We start from the raw sequence: 22,099 nt of genomic DNA, 5'->3' as shown, positions 1-22,099 counted from the left end.
GTCTTTTTCCATCACTGCTTTATAAATAGACCCCTGTATGTGACTGTATGCAGCAGCTGCTGCTCTGGTTGGAGACATTGGAAGAAGGGGACGTGGCAGTGTGTGGGTGCACAACCTCACACTGAAATTTCAAGGTGAAAATTTTTAGTGGAAAATCCATACGTTACTCTTGAGCAGATAACTGTACATTAACTCACTTCTGACGGGAAGTGAACATGTGTTTCTGCTTATCGCATCTGTGATACAAAGTTATATGGGAGAAGAACCCTAATAAATTATGATGATGATCCCTGGACAGTGTATTTATTAGGATTGCGTATGCTGGGAATGGGAGGAGAATGGCAGGTAGATGGTAAAGGGTAATATAAGGGCAGTGACATGGCAGTCAAAGATAATAACCATGTTATTTATTATCTTTCCAAGTAGTTGTGTTACATATTTTATATAAGTCAGTCTAAGCATATCTTTATGGCAGACATTCGCACGTAATAAGGAAGATCTATTATTTTATCCTGAACCTAGGCCTTAACATAATGTGAATGCCAACAGTATGATATAGTACACTCATTGGACACTTGCTTACTCTCCCACTCTGTTACTATCTTGTCACCCCAGGGTCCCTAAGCTACATTGCAGCCTTTCTGGTGCACATTCTATTTGATATAATAGGCCTAATTCAGGCTGCTGGGCAAGATATGCCAATCATCCGCCATGTACAGCTTTTTAAGGCCCTTTTTGTACTCTATTGTAGAAACAGTATTGGTTGGGGGATTAAGTTTATAAACAGGCTATAGTAATAGTATCACCCTTATCACCATCGTTTGTTTATATAGCGCCAGCAGATTCCGTAGTGTTTACAATTGGGAACAAACCGTAATAATACAATGCTAGATAATGCATAAATACAGAGAGTTAAGAGGGCCCTGCTCACAAGAGTACAATCTATTACACTCAGATCAATACATCAATATAATGGTACCTGTTAACAGAAGACCTTTGATCAGGATCTCACACAAAGGCTTCCTACTGCTGTACACTTCATAAGGCCTCCATAGCAATTTTCCTCTGTTTGACGCTCAGTTGGAGGGTCCTGAAACATGCAGACTCTCAAACTGGCACTCATCATCATCATCATTTATTTATATAGCGCCACTAATTCCGCAGCGCTGTACAGAGAACTCATTCACATCAGTCCCTGCCCCATTGGAGCTTACAGTCTAAATTCCCTAATATATACACACACACACACACACACACACACACACACACACTAATTGTGTGCTATCACTTGCAGAAGCTGTCTGCTGTCACTTGCTGTGGTCATGCCTGGAAGTCTCTACAGAGTATTCTCCCCTTCTGTCCTCTCCGGTCCTGCCAGAAAGAAATATGGGCCTTTATCTCATTTTCCAAGAGGCCCTGCTGTTCTATTCTGAGCAGCCAGTACACAATGTCTTGTCGGGTCCCCAGGGGCTGCCCAAGAATAGGGCTTGTCTAGTAACTCCCAGTATGACAGGGATACATTACAAAACCCAGAGTTACAATAATATTTGCATACCTCTTGTGAAGACACGTAATTCCCAAATAACTCAAACACGGTATTAGGAAAAATAGAAGGATGTTTTATTCTACATAACAGGATTAAATACAGCACTGCCCCTTAACAATAGCAGGTCCAACAAGTGAGGAAATTGGTTCAAATAAATCCAGTGAGATTGGTTCCACAGCACATCTCTGGCAGAGCGTTACCTCTTGTCCAAAGTCGGTCACATCCATGTCCAGCTCCCAGGGTAGCCTCATTTATCACCTTATAATTCCACCTTGGGAACTGCCTGCCCAGGGGAGTTGCAAAAGGTCTCGATTGGTGGGCTTCTCACACTATACAGCCCCCTCCCCTAACTCCCCAGGTGTCTTCCCTCAGGTGACCCCTGCTGGGTCCAGCTCCTGGCTATCTGTAGAGCTCACTAGTGAACAATAGGGAGCAAACAGAAATAACAATGGTAGCTTAATTCACTGAACTCCTGAGTGTTCCCTGTGGAGGTGGAATTTAACCCCTGAAGTGCTTTTCCAAGGAGATGTTATAGTACTATCGCTGATACTTACTGATAAAAATGTAAGGACCCGCGAGGAGAAGTGCCTCACATGGTGACTAACTCCTAGTACCTAGGAACTTCCCACAATTTGCGTGGATGACCGGACCCTGCCCATGCCTCCGTTCCAGAGAAGAAAGATCTCCGTCCACTCGCCGGTATCACCCTAGGAAGGGAAACAGAGAATTAAACCCGGGCCTATCAGGAGAGGAGTGTTCGAGACCACGGCAATAAGCGAAGGCACTCTAGTCAAGCTCGCTTGCCGCCACCTCGCTTTTTCTCTTGCCAAGGTGTGGGAGACTACGAGCACTTGAGGCCAGGAACAGTCCTGCCTCAAGTAACCCACTAACCTCTCGGTGAGGGCCTAACCTAAAGGGGGAATCAAGCACTATACTCACCGGGACACTCCCGCTTCCGGTCCTGTTCTCCTGCTCCTCCCCGACACCTGTGGGCGACAGGAAACACACAGCCTCCCTCTACTCTACCAGTTTACCAGGCTAAGATGTACACCCACAAAACTACTTAACTACAACAGGCGACCCGACCCTAACAACTCACTAATGGCTGGCAACGCAACTAGAATAAACAACTAACACTGAGTGCGGTGTACTATCGGGACGTACTGTACTCTACGGGGAACACCAGCCGGTGTTCACGATCTATTCCGGAGGGCGGTTCCTAACCCCCTCTCCCAGGTCGTACCAAGAAGACTGTCTTCTTGCTATGGGGTCATCCATGGAGTCCTAAGGTCCGGCTGCACAAGGCCCGAAAGAGGCTCACTGGAACAGCACACCAACCTGAGAGTTGACTGCCGCACGGGACAGACAATCGTCACCGCGATGAACCGCCCAACTGCCTCCACCCAGGTCGGAACACGTGTCCCACCCCTGGAACCGCCAGAGAACCTGCAAGGAACTCAGGACTGGGACACTCAACCAGAACCACGGTCCGCCCCTGGAACTCAATTTAGCTGTGCCGCATTGCCAGTGAGGTACTCTATCACCACCTCTGGAAACCAGCATAACCCCAGGGACCTACGGGACGGGAAAACTATGTGCGTTCTTTCCCTGGCTATGTGTAAGCTTGTAACTACACTTGTCCCTACAGTACAGGTCAATACAGGAAAACAGGAAACAAGAGCCTACCTTTAATGGGGCCTGACGTCTTGCACCTGGAAACAAATATACAGCACACCAAAATACAATATACACGGCAATTCTCGCCGCACAGGCAGAAAAAAACTATGTTACAGTATATGGCAAGCTAATCACACGAGTACACAGCTGCTAGCTAACCAGCCGGTTACTACAGCACCAACAGAAGCCTTCTGCTCTACTGTTACCTTACTCCTCTTAGTGTACTCACCTCACTCACAGGACCGCGCCCTACTCTCACAGGACTCTCATGCCACTGCACACAACCAGGGCCTTGTACCCTTCACTTTGGCCTCTAGGCCACCAACTAGGGCCTTGTGCCCTGTCACCCAGGGGCACTAGCCCTTGCCTCACTAGGCCTTGTGGCCTTTCTAACTATGGGCACTAGCCCACTCACTAACTACAAGGGCCTTGTGCCCTTTATACACAATGGGCTAATAGCCCACTTCCTATAAGGGCCTTGTGCCCAGCTCCCTGGGCCTTGTGCCCCTGTCTTGTGACCACGGGCCTAGCGTCGGACTGTGGCCACAGGCCTTGTGCCCGAGCTTAGGGTGTGTGCTGCGGGCGGGGGCCCGGTAGAGGTAGCACCCCAAAAGGGCCTCACCTGCTTCCCTGGTCTTCGGAGAGCTTCTCCTGGCTCCTTCCCCCTCAGCCGCCGACTCTAAGCCCAGTCGCCGGCTTCTGTTCTTGATCCCGGCGGTCTTCAGGTGACAGAGGCACTCTTAACCCTGACAAGGGTTCTCTGCCGCCGCCGGTGATCTCCACTGGCTTTTCTTCTTTACTTGATTGCGGAGGTCTCTGATGGACGTCTTCTCTATTCTGGCTCCGCCGAGGCACTGAAAATGGCGGCGCAGGTGCCGGCTTAAATAGCCGGCGGTGTGCTGACGTCACTACGCAGCGTCGACGCGACGCTAGGTGATGACGCGTCAAGTCCGGATTGGCCAGACGCCACGCCATGAATTCAAACGGCTGGGAGGTGAGCCCCGCTTGGCTCACCACTCCGGATGAACGGAGCTGACTGCCGCCGCCCTGAGGACGATGACAGCCCCCGGGGAAGCGCCTATCAGGTAAGTTCCCCACAACAACATGGCTAAAAAGTGCAGTTTAAGTATGTATTAGATTAAGGGGTTTTAACACAGGTTCCGTACACCGTGCCCATTGATTTACAAATCTCAATTGTCCGGTTTTTGTGTTTTGTTCTTTTTTAAAAAAAAAAAATTATTGATCTCACCTGTGACAATGTACAATTGCACATGAGAATATACATGTCTTCAATACAATCAAAGCTATTTTGACAACATCGTAAACATCGTGGTATACAGTCATATCAAATACAATAGAAATCATATACAGTCCTAAACCACACGGGACCCATGTTAGCGCTTGTCTTCAATTGTCGAGTTTTGAATGCATTGTCCCACCTATCATAACTTTTGTCCCAATTACTGAAATGTTGGGAATTATGTCCGGATCAGCGGTGCTCTGATCAGGGGTGAGCCACAGTCAGCTTGTCACTTATAAAGTCCCGAAAAGAGTTGTACATATTGTATAAAGATGTCATCAGTCAGAACCAAATAAGGACCCAGGCAAGAAACTGGTTTGGGCCCTGACCCACCTCCTCCATTTGGCCCTTACATGAGGCCAATTATCCTGAAGCAGAGTAGTATTATGCAAAGTGTTGTCCTCAATTGTTTAACTACATTCTCTGCATACCAGGCATGCCGGAGCTTGTAGTTCCACAACAAGTGGATGGCAACTGGTTGCATAATACTAGTCTGCTTTTGCTCTTCTAAGTAAATGTTATTAAAAATAGAATTGTAATGTTCAGGGTAGTGAAGGTAACAGTGATGGCAATGCCATGTATTAGTGTAGCTGAATTAACAGGATCGACAGTGCCATGAGGTTTTGGGGTGGGTAAGGTAACAGGAGTTGCATTATTGCCATGTGGATTGGGGAGGCAATAAGTAAACTTGTGAGACAAACTAACTCCAATCCAGACAGCATATACACAGGAGATATAATTTCAGGGCCATGTCGTGTATGTTATTAATCCTACAGACAAACATTAATGATGCCCAATAAAATGTAAAAACTGTCCTGTGCAAAAGCCACATTTCTGCCATTATCTCTTCCCGAGCTCAGTGGGATAAAGATCATCCTTATCACCACATTTTGATAAATAGGGGCCTCGCTCTCGTGTGATAACAAGTAGCAGCTCCTGACTCAAGACCACTTCCCTTTCTGCCACACGCCAAGGTCATTACAAACTGTGGGCCTCAAAAGGTTCTCTGTGTGTGTTGTTGACAAGGGCTATGAGAGGCCCAAGACCCTTTGTCCCAGGAGAAGAGGGTATACTGGGCAGGCTAGGTGAGGTTTTACTGTTTTCAAGTTATGTTCAATCAGTTGAACTGCCTTTCCTGTTGCAACAGGAAGGGGGAACTATGGGGTCAGGGATGTGGAGATTTGATTGACTTATGTTACTTTTACCAAAGAACTGTTTTCACAAACTGCAGTGTAAAGGAGCGGAAAAAATTGATTCTGACTGCAACCTGTTTATTGCAGTGGTATGTGTAAATATTTATTGAGGGCAGGATTTAATTTATTGAAGTTTTTATGTGCTAGCATTTTAATACTGTAATGCTGCTATGTTTTACTGTTGTACAATCATTGTTTGCGTGTAGTAAGTTGAACTATACATTCCCACTATATGTGAGTGAGTTGTTGTGCTTGGTGTGCAATGTAGTTACACACAAAGGCATAATCCATGTCTGTTACTATAATAGGGGAGGGTGGTTGTAACATGTATAAGCGATGGCTTTGAATGATGAATGAGTGTAGCACCGCTGGGGCATGACTAAAGGTTGTATCAGGACCAGAGTATTTCAGTCTGAGGAGTGTGGAGAAAAAAGCTCCTTTCCATGGCTTTTGGTCCAGCTACAGAGCTCTCATTAGTGAATATTAATGTTTTCATATGATCCCGGCCGGCTCTCATGCCTGTTTTTGTCTTCTCAGGAAAGAAGTTTGTGGGAAGAATGGAATGTTCTACATGTGTCCAGTTTGTGCCACGTGTCCGTATTGGAACCTATCGAGCATCTGTGAGCAGTACAGGGTGAGGACCATGCCAGTTTCACGTGTCACATGGAAAAGCTGTGACATGTGAGCCTAGAATCGACAATTCATACCAGTAACCTATCTAGCAGTCCCTGGGACTCGGTGCAAAATTTTAACCTACACCTCCACTATTGTCCAGTATATAATGCAGTATCAGCCTGTAATATATACTGGCCATTTGCACAGAGATACCTCTTTCTGTATAGAAATACTTTGCAGCAAGATTGTCCAGTACACACAGAACTCGCCATTTATACAAGAAGACTTCCCTTTGAACAAAGATATATCCCCTTTACAAATAGATATTCACCCTCTTACTCAGAGATCCCCCATTCCCCACTTAACGTTATCCAGATGTTGGTGCCTCTAGATGACTGTGTGGAGGCTCTGGACCCTTGCACTGCTATGATCGTTTCTGACATCACAAAGACACGAATCACGCTATGAAAAACTGTCTGAGAAGTGCTCACAGCCAATCCGTAACCTAGGAAGATATGATTATTCCATAGGTGGTAGACAACCACTTCTCTCCAATAAGTCTTGTAGGTGGCTGTGAGAAGGTTAGGTGCAGATCTAGGAGGGCATGAGGGAGAGTGTTTGGAGGTTTGAGATATGAGGTGGTGGTTTTGTTGAGAGAAATGTAGGTGAATAATTTGCATTGGATTTTAATGGATTTACAGAGTGGTAGATATGTAGCAGGAGCACTTTTTATAGCTGAGTTTTGTACTGTTAGACAAAGAAGCTCCAGATATCACATACAGTCTAAGGCTGAAGTGAATGTGTTGTAGAATGTCGCAGCCAGATCAAGGCATATTGGGGTATTTACAGGAGAGAGGAGTAGTTTTAATGAAGATGAGAAGTGGATGTGCAGAGTGCGAGTTGGAAGAACTGGGAATGGAGCAAAATCGGGAGAAAACAAGGGCAAGAGCGTGTCCGTCACAGTGGGTGGGAGATGAAGGTAATGTGGAAACACCAAAGAAAGAAATGGTAAAAATTTGTAGCAGCAGAGCCAGACCATATCAGCACACTTGTATACTATATATATACTATGTACTGCTGTTAACATTTTGATGATCTGATTTGGTAAGGTGTTCTGGCTCCACCCACTTCACAGTAGGGTACAAAAAGAAATAAAATATACAGTGTTGAGTGTTGTCACTGACCCAATTCACACATATAACACCAACACGGATTTCAAAAGATAAATACAAAATCTATAATTTTATTATATCCTAATAAAAATTAACATTACAATTGTTAGGAACTCCCAAGTCAGTACAGTGGGTCGAGTAGCGTATACTGACTTAAAGGAGTTTCCCAGAAGTGGAGTGATTGGTGGACTGTAGTATAAGAGAAATCCAAGGTCCAAAGGTCACAGGCACAGAAGCAATATCCAAGGGCAAGCAAAGGGTCAAACTCACAGGCAGAGAAGCAAAATCCGAATTCCAGGCAAAGGTCAAGGTCAGAAGAGAAGGGTCAAAGGTCCAATAACAAGCAGGGGTCAAACACTGGTGGTCAAATCTAAGGTAACAGGAACCTAAATGGATAGTACAAGCAGGCAGCAGGACTGAGGACAGAACGCTATAACCGGCAGTGAGGCTCAGTCCTCACTGCCTTAAATAGGACACAGTCCAGAATATGTCCTCAGCTGCAGTATGATAGAGATGCAGAGCCTGCAGCCAATGGAATAGGCAGAGTGCCAGCAGTAACCTAATCTGTAATCAGCCTGATTAGCTGATCCTACACAGCCTTGCATGGCTGGCCCTACCTAATCCTGTGCGCACGCGCCCGACTGTTTGACAGCTGGCCGGGCGCGGCGTCAGGAAGACCAAAGCGTCCCGGTTGTTGCCCAGGCAACCAGGACACAGAAACCGAAAGTGACGCCCTGGTTGCCGTAGCAACGGCCGGGGCGTCACTAGGAACAGCAAGAGAGTCGCGGCGGTGACCGGAGCCACCGCGACCACTAACAGTACCCCCCCCTTGAGGAGGGGTTAAGGAACCCCGACAACCAGGCTTCGTGGGGAACTTCTTAAAAAATTCTTTAACGAGTCTTCCAGCGTGGAGACACCTCTGCGGTATCCAACATCGCTCCTCAGGGCCATAACCCTTCCAATGAACGAGGAATTGGACTTGACCCTGAACCCTCCTAGAATCAAGGATTTTTTCAATAGCATATTCGTGGTCTCCGTTCACCATCAGAGGCCTGGGCCTGTTAGAGAGAGAGACCGATTAAACTTGCTGGGAGCAGCGACTTTCTTCAGAAGTGAACAATGAAAGGTCGCAGGTATTTTTAAGGAAGTGGGTAGTTAAGGAAGTGGGTAGTTTCAATCTAAATGCCACTGGATTAATTTTCCTCTCAATTGGAAACGGTCCGATGTATCGGGGCCCCAGGTTCCTACAAGGTTGCCGCAACTTGATGTTCCGTGTGGATAACCAAACGTGATCCCCCACTTTCAATGAACAGGGTCTATGGTGACGGTCAGCGAAGATCTTGGATTTTCGGGAAGCTTGACCTAGTGCAGCGTGCACCTTTTTCCAAATGGACCTTAGCCTGGCCGTGAAAGCAGGCGTTCCGGAATCTCCACAGGGAACAGTAGTAGAAAATGAATTGGATTTTGGGTGAAACCCGAAGTTGCAGAAAAACGGGGACGTGTGAATAGTGGAATGGCAAGAATTATTGTACGCAAATTCTGCCCAGGGCAGGAGAGAGGACCAATTATCGTGAAATTTAGACACATAAATGCGCAAAAACTGTTCCAGAGCTTGGTTCGTCCTCTCTGTCTGTCCATTCGACTGAGGATGATATGCTGAAGACAGACTGATAGAGATCCCGGTGGACTTACAAAAGGCTTTCCAAAACCGGGCAATAAACTGGGATCCTCGATCTGATACTATATCTTCAGGAGTCCCATGAAGACGAAAAATATGCGTCAAAAACAAGGTGGCCAGGGTCCTGGCATCCGGTAGCTTGGGCAAAGATATAAAATGTGCCATCTTACTGAACTGATCGACCACTACCAGGATGGTGTTATGTCCTGCGGATACTGGTAGGTCAACAATGAAATCCATCGACAGGTGGGTCCAAGGTCTGCTCGGTGCCGGCAAAGGTAACAATAGCCCAGAAGGACGGTTCCTATCGGTCTTGTTTTTAGCACACTTGGGACAAGCCCGAACATAATTCTCCACATGGTTTGACAAGGTGGGCCACCACAACCAACGAGAAAGAACCTCAATAGTCCTACGGATTCCCGGATGGCCAGCAGAGCAGTTGTTGTGGCCTTCAATGAGAACAGATTTCCTTAAATGGACGGGGACAAATAATTTGTTGACCGGTGTCTGAACTGGAGCGATTCTCTGGAAGCGCCGGATAGCTGCTCCTAGGTCATGGGTAAGACCAAGATGAACAGCAGTTGTAGGAACAATAGACAACGGGTCCGGAGACTGAGGATGATGGGCCAAAAAACTTCGGGACAAGGAATCGGCCTTAGTATTTTTAGAACCTGGACGGTATGTAATAATGAAGTTTAAATCTGGTGAAAAATAAGGCCCAGCGGGCCTGCCTAGGATTCAGAGTTTTAGCGGTCTGAATGTATTGGAGGTTTTTATGGTCTGTGAAGATGGTGATGGTATGGGTAGCTCCCTCTAACCAATGCCGCCATTCCTCCAGTGCCAACTTAATGGCCAACAATTCACGATTGCCGACCTCATAATTACATTCGGCCGCTAGAATTTTTTTTAGAAAAGAATGCACAAGGATGTAATTTTTTGCTCCTTGGGTCTTTTTGAGAAAGGATAGCGCCAGCACCGATATCGGAAGCGTCCACCTCTACAATGAACCGAAGTTCCGGATCAGGATGTCTCAGCACTGGAGCAGAAATGAAAGCGGCTTTGAGTGCCGAGAAACTCGCCAATGCCTCCGAAGGCCACTTCGCTGGGTTAGCTCCCTTTCGAGTGAGAGCAGTGATAGGAGCCACTAATGAGGAAAGAGTCAATAAACCTACGGTAATAATTCGCGAATCCGAGGAACCTCTGGATCGCCTTCAGATTAGTAGGGAGGACCCAATCCTGGATTGCTCGAACTTTGGCAGGGTCCATGGCGAATCCTGTTGAGGAGATGATATATCCCAGGAATGACACGGTGCCCACCTCAAATTCACATTTCTCCCTTTTTGCATAAAGGTGATGTTCCCGTAATTTCAGCAGAACTTGGCGAACATGCTGACGGTGCTGAAGTAAAGACTCAGAGTAGATTAAAATATCATCCAGATACACAACTACTGTTTTACCCAGGAACTCTCGTAAAACGTCGTTGATCAGGTCCTGGAAAACCGCCGGAGCGTTGCATAACCCAAATGGCATCACGAGATATTCATAATGTCCCGACTGCGTATTGAAGGCAGTCTTCCATTCATCCCCTTTCTTGATTCGAATAAGATTGTACGCCCCTCTGAGGTCAATCTTCGAAAATATAGTGGCAGATTTTAATTGATCAAACAACACCAAAATCAATGGTAACGGGTACATATTCTTAATAGTGGTGATATTCAGTCCACGGAAATCGATGCATGGTCTAAGACTGCCATCTTTTTTTGACACGAAAAAACAACCTGCGCCTACGGGAGATTTAGAAGGACGTATGAATCCTTTTTTCAGGTTTTCCTCCACGTATAGCTCCATGGCCTGAGTCTCTGGAATGGACAAGGAGTATAACCGCCCTTTGGGCAACTTGGAACCCGGGACTAAATCAATGGCGCAGTCATACTCTCGATGTGGTGGAATGGAATCAGCTTTTCTTTTGCAGAACACATCAGAGAAGTCCTGGTAGGGTACCGGCAACAAGTCTGGACTAGGCTGTAAGATTCTAAGCGGCAGGGTCAAGCAAGACGTAGAACACTCGGGACTCCAATGAGTAATCTCTCCACTTTTCCAGTTGATAAGGGGATTGTGACTGCGAAGCCAGGGATACCCCAATATCAAAGGAGCAGAGGGACAACTAATAAGATAGGAGAGCTTCTCTGTATGGAGAACTCCTACAGTCAACCGAACCATTGGAGTCCTAGTGAGAATCCTTCCCCCAGGCAAGGGGTTACCATCCAAACCACACCTGGTGATGCTTGATCCTAACCTGATATGCGGAATATCAAGCGTCTGAGCCAAATGTATATCCAGGAAATTACCAGCCCCACCACTGTCAAGAAAAGCTTTCAGGTCCATGGATCTCCCACGGAAAGTTAAACGTCCAGGGACTAATAAAGAGTTTTCTGAAGAGGTAATCTGAAGACCCAAGCGCACCTCTTCACCTGCACTTAGGCTTTGGAGATTCCCGGCTTATTGGGACATGAGCGAACTAAGTGGCCTGGCTGACCACAATACATACACAGGCCTAGTGAGCGTCTTCTGGAGCGCTCCTCCGGAGGCAAGCAGTAAGCGCCCAATTGCATGGGTTCAGAGGAATCGGGCAGAGTTTTATTGGAGCTAGTGAAAATGTCTATCGGAACAAAGGACTCCCGTTCAGCCTTCCTCTCTCTGATCCGATGATCAATTTTTATGACAAGTTGCATCAAGTTCTCCAGCGTGTCGGAGGTGTTCAGAATAGACTGGGAATTAGTGGAAATGATTGCTATTGAATGTTATTGAGGTTAATAATAGCGTAGGAGTGAAAATAAACCAAAAAAACTTGATTTTAACACTTTTTTTTATGTTTTTTTCAAAATAAATCCGAACCAAAACCTCAAGCAAATCCAAAACACGAGACACCAAAAGTGGCCGGTGCACATCCCTAGTCCAAAGACACCATAACTTCATCCCCTGAGGGAGACAACCGAACCTGTAGGAGAGTGTATAGCCTCCTAAGATTAATAGAAGCCTTACATGGCGCACCTAACATTGCTTTAATTTCCAGTATGTTAATGGGCATATATTCTAGATTATATAACGGCTGAATAGTTTTCTATTTTACTCCTAGTAGAGAGAGGATCTGATGCAGACAGATGCCAAACTGCCTTTGTCCATTTCAATTTATATTGTACAGTATATAACGGCTGAATTTATTAGTATTTTATACAAGTGGAGGGGGACCTAGAGAGACAGAAACCAAACTGGCTTTCTCCATGTCAATTAATATTGTACAGTCTATAATGGCTGGATTTTTTGTTTTTTTAAAAAAGTGGAGGGGGGCCTATAGAGACAGAAAGCAAACTGTCTTTTTCCATTTCTTTACATATTTAACTATAAGTGTAGGGTGTAATATACATCCAAAGACGATGGCTGCATTGCCAATATGCATAGATGGAGAGGAAGACAATCTGTTTTGTGTGTAGAATAAATGAAGGCCTACCAACGAAGAATTAAACTGTTTTTTTGGATGATTTATTACCTCAACAATTAGATTACTTATCTCTAAAACAGTTGGAGCACTAAATTGGGTTATTTTGGGCACAAAAACATGTATTTTCCAACAAAATAGCAAAACAAAACCAAACAAAACCAAAACACGCAATGGCGGTTTTAAAAACCAAAACCAAAACACGACGGTAATCCAGATCCAAAACCGAATCCAAAACCAAAACACGGGGGTCAGTGACCATCTCTAGTTTTAATGTTATCGCAAATGTATGACCAATGTTTGTGTGCTTACAATTATACTTGATGTATGCTCTGCAGGGTTGTGGGATACGGGACAGTGGGACTCGGGGGACCCAGTACAAAGTTATGTGGTTTTTGTATGTGTTCTGGTGCATCTGACGGGGAACTGAGACTTCTCTCCTGGAATGTGCGTGGCTTAAATAATGCTGTGAAATGCTCTTGTGCTATGTCAAATCAGACAAAACGACCCCGATCTAGTTTTATTAGAGACTCCTCTACATAGTGAAAGAGTACTCTCCCTAAAAAAAAAAATCAAAAAAAAAATCATGGGTAGCGCTTATCACTATATATATATATATATATATATATATATATATATACACATACACACATACACACACACACCCCCACCCGCCTCTCGAGGGGTTTCTGTACTTGTGCATAATAGTCTTGGTTTCTCTTTAGAAAAAATCCAGGCGGAATCGGTGGGGAGCTTTGTGCTAATGAAAGCTGTCATTAATTGGGTCCCAGTGCTTCTCCTAGTAATATATATACCCCCACCGTATAACAGTGAGGTGTTAAAGAAATGTGGTGAATTCATAGCAATGGTTCCGGAGGTTCCCATTATATGCATAGGGGATTTCAATAATGTGATAAATAAAGCTGTTGATAGATGGCGGGAGCAAAATGCTGTAGTTAGTCAATCTACGTCGGCTTTCTTCGCCTTGGTAGATGAGTTGGGTCTGGTAGATGTCTGATCCCTGAGACATCCAGATGATGTCCAATTCTCCTGTTCCTCTACATCAGGGGTCAGGGAACTTTTTTACCTTTTACCCCAAAATATATTTAGAAATGCAGACATTACCCCCTTGATTAGAAATTTAAGAAAATAATAATAATAATTAAGGTAATCAGATATTATTATTTGAATTCAAACCTGTATGGAATCAGCTTCAGCTTCAAAACTTCAGGCTTTGGAGAAATGATGATGCTTCATTGTTGATACGAGAGCATCAATATTGGGGCATTTTGATGTCAGAGCAATTTGGATACAGTTTTCAGCGTCCAGTCGATTTCTCTGCTTTGTTTTTATGTTCGTTAAAGTTGAAAATCCTTGTTCGCAAAGGTAGACTTGATGATGATGAGACTTGCTGAAAGCTGTACAAAATGAACACATGGAAATTGATTGAAGCACCAATGTAAAACCATCCAAAGAGAGAAAAAGACACCAAAGCACCTCTAATTGAGCACCAGGTGGGGCCTGATTGTTGCGCAAGGCTCTAGTTAAGCATCTAATAATAATGCAATTGAATATATATATATATATATATATATAATCTCCATACTTTTGTTCCCCCCTCTCTTACTTCCCTCACCCTATATGCCTGTTATTTTACTTACTTTTCTATTGACTTTCTCTCTTTTTTTTCTTCTTTTCTGTTCTTCTACTCTTGTTTTCTTCTGCCGCTGCTCGTCTCTGCTCCTCACTGAAATTGGCGTCGGGCGTGATAACGTCACGCCCAACATTCAGTGGGAGAGAGCAGGAGAGGGGACTGCTGGGAGCCATCGCGCCGCGCAGTCATGTGATTTATTGGAAAATAAAAAAAAACCCGTTTTGGAGCCACGGTGGTTACCCCCGGAAAAGTCATTTTTACCCCATTTGGGGTAATTTACCCCTGTTCGCCGACCACTGCTCTACATCATATAATGCATTCTCAATAATTGATCTAGCTTTGTTGTCACATTCTCTGGTGCCAGCCGTACATGAAGTAGAATATAAGGCTATAGGGATCTCTGACCACCCGCCTCTTTGTCTATCGATTTTTCTTCTTAAGACAGGTCAGTCCTTTTTGAAATTGAACCCCCTTATGGCGCTCCTTGATGGGGGCATCACTGGTGACGCAGTGGGAAGGTTTTTTCTACGGATAATTTATGACAGCACGGCCACCGATAGTTTGGGACGCTTTTAAGGCTTTTTTGAGGGGGACATTAATCTCTGTCGTTGCCCAAATAAAAGTTGCCTAGAATTAAGGAAAAAGAATTGGAGAAAACATGTAAATCATTAGAAGCGCAATATATAAATGGTAGAACTGAGACTGCAAGGTGAGCTTGGCAGTTGGCCCAGAGGGAGTGGGTTGATTATGTCTTTGATAAATTCAAAGACGTCTGGATTTATCAATCCAGACGCAAGTTTCTTTATTCTAAACGGGCAATATGCTGAAGGTGACAGAAAATGTTGTTTTTTTGGCATATCTGACAAGGGTTGGGAAGGCTGACGTGACTGTACTGGTCATTTGTGGTGATAGCCGGGTTAAGAGGTTTCTGATGCCAGATTATTATCAAGGTGTTTTATAAATACTATGCAAATACATATAAAGCACAGGTCCGGTATGACTTAGCTGCTTTACATGCATACTTGAATGTTATTTCTCTCCCCGTGCTCTCCGCCGATAGTAGGGAGTATCTTGATTCACCTTTCACTCATTAAGAAATTGATATGGCTATTATGTTGTTCCCTAATGGCAAGGCGCCTGAAGTAGATGGTATACCAATTGAATTACATAAAAAACATCAACCTTTTTTGTATCTAAGTTATTGGACACATTCAGCGAGCTTTGCGAGGCCGTCGCCCTTTCCCCTTCCATGGCGGAAGCAATAGTGGTGGTGTTGCCTAAATCAGGGAAAGATCTGTTGTACCTCGAGTCCTATCGCCCGATTTCACTTCTGACGAGTGATTTAAAGATTTTGGCTAAGCTGCTGGCTCTGAGGTTGAATAGAGTGGTGCTGGAATTGACTAATCCGGATCAAACGTGATTTATGCCGGGCAAGTCTACATCTATTAATCGTAGGAGGCTGTACACTCTCCTACAGGTTCGGTTGTCTCCCTCAGGGGATGAAGTTATGGTGTCTTTGGACTAGGAATGTGCACCGGCCACTTTTGGTGTCTCGTGTTTTGTGTTTTGGATTCGGATTTATTTTGAAAAAAACTTAAAAAAAAGTGTTAAAATCAAGTTTTTTTTGGTTTATTTTCACTCCTACGCTATTATTAACCTCAATAACATTCAATAACAATCATTTCCACTAATTCCCAGTCAATTCTGAACACCTCACACATCACAATATTGTTTAGTCCAAAACGTTTCACCGAGGTAGCTTTCTGGACTGCATAGTGCAGTGGTCCCGGTACCCAATTTGGCACCGGGGCCACAATACCTCCGCCTTCAAATGGTCTGAATTCCACTGCACAGCTGCCTGCTCCTACATCCTCTTCAGCATATACAGGGTGTAGTTCGAGCGTGTCAATAGCTCTTGTTTTTGACGATGACAGGTCATTTTCATTAATTTATGATTTGGCAGCAACAGTCAACGTTGTTTAATATCTGATACGCCTCTATCTGGACTGCATAGTGGAGTGGCCCCGATACCCAATTTGGTACCGGGGCCACAATACCTCCTCCAACTTTCAAATGTGTAGTGTTTATAATTTATAAAAACTACAGTAGTTATAGCACGTCAATAACTCTTGTTTTAGACGACCATGGTACAGAGCATTCATCATTGAGATCCCATCAAGTATGTGAAAGACGAAAGAAGTGTTATTTGTTGACTTTGTTAACCAAAAAATTGTCCCTGTTGCAAATATTCGTGCAATGAAGAGTGACTTTTTCATTTAAAGGCTCAAGCTTTCAAGTGTAGTGTTTATAACTTATAAACACTACAGTAGTTCAAACACGTCAATACCTCTTGTTTTCGATTATGACAGGGCATTTTACTTTTGGTTTAATTTGTTAAATTTGTTTTACTTTGTGCCCATGGCAAACGACTGTTGAATGGTCACATAATGGCAAAAAAAGAGTTGCAAGATGGAATTGTCCTTGGGCCCTCCCACCCAACCTTATGTTGTTGAAATAGGACATGCACACTTTAACAAACCAATCATTTCAGCGACAGGGCCTACCAAACAACTGTGGCTGAAATGATTGGTTTGTTTGGGCCCCCACACCAAAAAAACAATTCATCTCTCCCTGTACAAACTAAACAGGCTCTACTGAGGCAAGATGTCGTCCTCATCCTCAACCTCTGATTCCTCTCCCCCTACAGTGTGTACTTCCTCCTCCTCACACATTATCAATTCGTCCCCGCTGGACTCCACAACCACAGGTCCCTATTATCTGGAGGGCAGTGCTGTACTTGATTGAGGAATTGATAATTCATTTTTATGAACATCATTTTTTCAACGTTCTGAGGAAGCAACCTCCTTCGCCGCTCACTGACCAGGTTCCCCGCTGCACTAAAAACTCTTTCCGAGTATACACTGGAGGGGGGTCAACTCAGGTAAAATAGAGCCAGTTTGTACAGGGGCTTCCAAACTGCCTTTTTTTTCCTGCCAGTAACATAGCAGTACCAGTAGACTTATACTGCTGAATCAGTGAACTTTGTAATATTGCAGTACCACTGGACTTATACTGCAGAATCAGTGAACTTTGTAATATTGCAGTACCACTGGACTTATACTGCAGAATGAGTGAACTTGGTAATATTGCAGTACCAATGGACTTATACTGCAGGATTGTTGTGGGATATTTATATTTATTTTTTTAGAATTACTTTTTTTGTTTTTTATAATTTGGGAATAATGGGGAAATAACAATGCCCTTACAAAGACAGAGCAAAGGACACAGCACCACTGGACTGAACAGGACACAGCACAGGACCCAGCAGCACCACTGAACTCAGAAGGACAGAGCACAGGACACAGCACCACTGGACTGAGCAGAACACAGAGCACAGCACAGAACTGAACAGTACGAGATATAGCAGGACAGAGGACCACCTAACACACCCTCCCTCTACCCTGATCAATGCCCGAAGATGGCGGTGACTAGCAGGGAATTTATAGGATCAGAGTATCGCGAGATCCGACAGCGGGATTATGACTCAGAGCCTCGCTTTCAGTTTTGCATTTTGCGGGAATACCCGGGTCTATCTCGGATCCGGCTCGGATCAGCAACGTTCGGGTGGGCTCGGATTTCAGAAATCCGAGTGCGCTCATCTCTACTTTGGACGCAGCCAAGGCGTTTGACTCGGTGGAGTGGCCTTACCTGTGGGAGGTGTTATCCCGATTTGGGGTGGGACCGGAATTTATAAAATGGGTTGAGCTCCTGTAATCGCATTCAGTGGCATGGGTATGTGTTAATGGTCATCTTTCTCAACCATTCCAATTAGAATGAGGCACTAGACAGGGATGCCCATTGTCTCCGGCTCTGTTTGCGCTAGCATTAGAACAGCTGGCTTGTCCGATCCGTCATGATAATGAAATTAAAGGACTTAAATCAGAGCATAGAGAGGATAGGGTGGTGTTATACGCAGATGATATGCTGCTGTTTCTTTCAGACCATGATACCTCCCTAGGAACTCTTTTGTGAGTGGTTGATGGATTTGGGTTATCTTCCGGTTTAAAAATCAACTGGGATAAATCCAGTGTGTTCGCACTGGGTTGGGAATGTCCCGTGACGCCATTAAAAGACCTCCAATTAAAATGGGCACCAAAATTTAAGTATCTGGGAATATGGATTACTAATACCCCCTCAGAATATGTAGATCTAAATCTGCGACCCCAGATTGAATATCTTAAATCAAAAATTCATGTGTGGAGGAAGCTCTCTGTTTCTGGTACGATAAATTTAATTAAGATGGTGGTGCAGCCAAAGTTTTTGTATATACTTTAGCAGTCACCCATATATATTCCACCATCCATTTTCCGTAGCATTGATAGTTACTTGATCTCTCTGGTCTGGGGAGGGTTAAGGTAAAGCTCAGCTCGCTGTGCAGGTCCAGATCCTCTGGTGGCCTTGCGTTCCCTAACTTGAAATTGTATATTGCCTCTCGATTGGCTCATCTCAAGGCATGGGTTTTTGATCCTGACTATCATGACTTACACTGGGTGTTAGTAGACCAATTCAATGTGAACCATACACCTTTACAGTCACTGTTGTCAGGATGACTTGGCTCACGGGCTCCCCTGCTCCAGGCAATTAAGATTTGGGCAGGTAGTAATAAAATAATGAGATATATTGACATTGACCCATGCACTCCTATCTGGTGGGCAAAGAAATTAAGGAGTTAGACACAATGGAGGGGTCCAGGCGGTGGTCCCGGTTTGGTGTAGTGGCTGTAGGTCAGTTGTATGACACGAATGTGCTCAAATCCTTTGTTCTGGGCATGGAAAATTCCCTAGACAACTGTTCAAGGTTTCTCATGCCTCCAATTGCGAAATGCTATAAACGCACAATTCAAGGGGGAGCCGCCAGTGATTGCTATATCCTCACTGAGAAAACAACTACAGGCTCTGGGTCACAAGGGTCTGATTTCACATATGTACTCATCATGTCTTTTATATGAATCCACAGTAGATTTGAACGACCTGAGAAATCAATGGGAAATAGATATTGGTCCTTTTAACAGATAAGGACTGGGGGATGGCTCTGGACAGCACTAGTGACTATACATCGTCATTAAAGTTTCAACAAAAACAAGTGTGTGTTTTACACAAGGCTTACTTGACTCCTATTAGATTGGCAAAATTCTGCCCGGATAGCATCCCTAATTGTCCAAAATGTAATTCAGAGAATGGTATTTTTGGCACCTTCTTTGAGAGTGTCCTTATATACAAACCTTCTGGCGTAGGGTCATGCGCTGCATTCAGAATACTGGAATCGAAGTGTCCCTTCGCTCACCGGCCACTTGTCTCTTTGGGCTTCGCTTGAAGGGTAAGGTTAATGAGCTGACAAAAATGTATATTTCCCAGTTACTCATGGTGGCTAAGGTTAGCATAGCGAGGCTGTGGTTGGCCACGACAAGTCCCACGATTAAGAACTGAAAAACTCTGGTTAACACCACTATAGGGCACGAGTGATTTGTGTACACTAGTAGACTGGTCTTGCAGAAATTTGAGGGTATATGGTACAGGTGGTTTGAGTCTCCATTTTCACTTGTGTCCTCGAGTCAGCGTGTCCCGGATACATGAGTCCTCGTCCTCCCCTAGATCTTGCAACAAATGTCAAATGCTAAATGTTGAACCTTGTAATTGTATTTTACTGATGTATGAGCATGTACGATATGTTCCTAAACAAGCTCAGCACATATGTTGTGGTTATGCGATTATGTAGTGTGAGTAACTCATCTGACTTTGATATTGGTATATTTGTGATTCATTCTTTTTCTTTTTCTGTTCATGTCGTATGTACGTACACGTACCTTTGAAAAATTGAAATAAAAAAAAAATGTCAGACTGACCCTCAGAGGTTTGCTTATTTCATTAGAAACACTTTGAGCAGCACACCCCAAAAAGCAATTAGATTTTCCTTTTTTAAAATCCAGTCAAACAATATCTGCACCCTGTTTTTCGCCACTAAAAACAAATACTATTTCAGAATGATGTTCCACTAAGTAGAAATTTTAGTTCAGAATGTGTAGAATACTATATAATATATACTATACACATACACAGTAGCCACTACTCTAAAGTCTCTAACAGACTGACACCCAATTGATCAGCAAACTACTCTAGCCGACTGATCTCTCTATATAAAATTAGAGACTGTCAGTACACAATGTTAAACCCAATTCTTTTTCTAAGGGACATATTCAATTGGGTCTAAAGATCGCAGATACGCGCTCCCATTGGCAACAACTTGTCACAACAACGAGGATTTCCGTGCGCACCCTATAGGGCTGCGAAGGGAATTCTGTGATGTTGCGGTACCGTATTGTCACTTTACACGCGCAGCTGCAATTGCAGGACCTAATTGAATATTCCCCTAAATGTCATTCTTCTGAATGATTGTAAATCCCAACTGTTTCCTTAAAAAGTAATTTTTATTAATCTTTTTAAAATTGCAATATTAAACAGCAAAATAACAAGCTGAAATGAAGTGATATTGAAATATACCTTTTTATAATACCTCGTATTGTAAAATTCCTAATAAATTGATTTCTATGAACACCCTCAATACAGTCAAAACACAGGTTACATCCCCTTCTATATTCCCACAGTGGTGGAGCTAATGGTGTTTTCGACTAGGGGCGGTAGCCAGGTTATGATAGGTGGGTAAGTGATAAGGTATAACACTGAGGGTCCTCCCCCATGGTGATAGGGGACTGCTGGCTCCCTGTGCAGAAGCTGCCTAGGAGTCTAGGTAACCAGGTTATTGTTATACTAGTATCCCTGGATACTTGTGTGTCTGTGTGTGTGTATATATTAGTGAATTTAGACTGTAAGCCCCAATGGGGCAGGGACTGATGTGAATGAGTTCTCTGTACAGCGCTGCGGAATTAGTGGTGCTATATAAATAAATGATGATGAAACAGGAGACACTAGATGACATTATAGATGTGTACACCAATTGTTTAACCCAGACATCTAGTCCTCGCTTATCCCTGATTTACATTCCACCTGGCATCATCTAAGAATACCTTGTCTAACTTATGTAACCATGTTACTATTAACATAAATACGAACGATATATAATGACATATATTAAAAGTCAAGAGCAATAAATGCAAATAAACTGTAAGACAGAGAGACATTGAAAGTTCATAGCATGCAGAGAGAGTGATGGATAGCAAGTGTCCTTCTGCTTTATTCGCACAAGTCCAAAATTTACACTGCATGGCTTCACACCTCCTGAGCGGCGTATCTGTATATGCAGCCCTGTATACTTAATTAGCAGTTACATGTATTTGGCCTACAGTTTCCCATCCCTTGTCTCCCCTCTTTCACTTCGCCTAGCATAAAGTTATAAGTCGCAAATACGCAAAAATCTTCACGTGGATGTATGTCGCATTTTTGGTGCACATACACTGTACAAAAGTGTGTATCTTGCACAAAAAAATTATGTAGGCAGCACGGTGGCTTAGTGGTTAGCACTATTGCCTCACAGCACTGGGTTCATGAGTTTGATTCCTGACCATGGCCTTATCTGTGAAGTTTGTATGTTCTCTCCGTGTTTGCGTGGGTTTCCTCCCACACTCCAAAAACATGCTGGTAGGTTAATTGGCTGCTATTAAATTGCCCTTAGTCTCTCTCGGTCTGTGTGTGTTGGGGGATTTCGGTTGTAAGCGCCAATGGGGCAGGGACTGATGTGAATGAGTTCTCTGTAC

The 22,099-nt window shown here is 44.1% G+C and overlaps 1 protein-coding gene across 1 annotated transcript in view; it reads left to right on the top strand.

Annotated features, from left to right (window-relative positions):
* ANO7 (anoctamin 7) overlaps positions 1-22,099 on the top strand; it is a 105,927-nt gene that overhangs the window by 35,208 nt on the left and 48,620 nt on the right. Inside the window, exon 10 of the mRNA XM_075200858.1 lies at positions 6,254-6,350. Coding sequence (XP_075056959.1) covers positions 6,254-6,350 — 97 coding nt within the window. The remainder of the gene's footprint in view (positions 1-6,253; positions 6,351-22,099) is intronic.

The sequence above is a fragment of the Mixophyes fleayi genome, chromosome 3, assembly GCF_038048845.1.
Source record: "Mixophyes fleayi isolate aMixFle1 chromosome 3, aMixFle1.hap1, whole genome shotgun sequence".
NCBI classification, from domain to species: Eukaryota; Metazoa; Chordata; class Amphibia; order Anura; family Limnodynastidae; genus Mixophyes; species Mixophyes fleayi.
The sequence above is the reverse complement of the archived record's forward strand: the minus strand, read 5'-3'. Positions and strand labels throughout refer to the sequence as shown.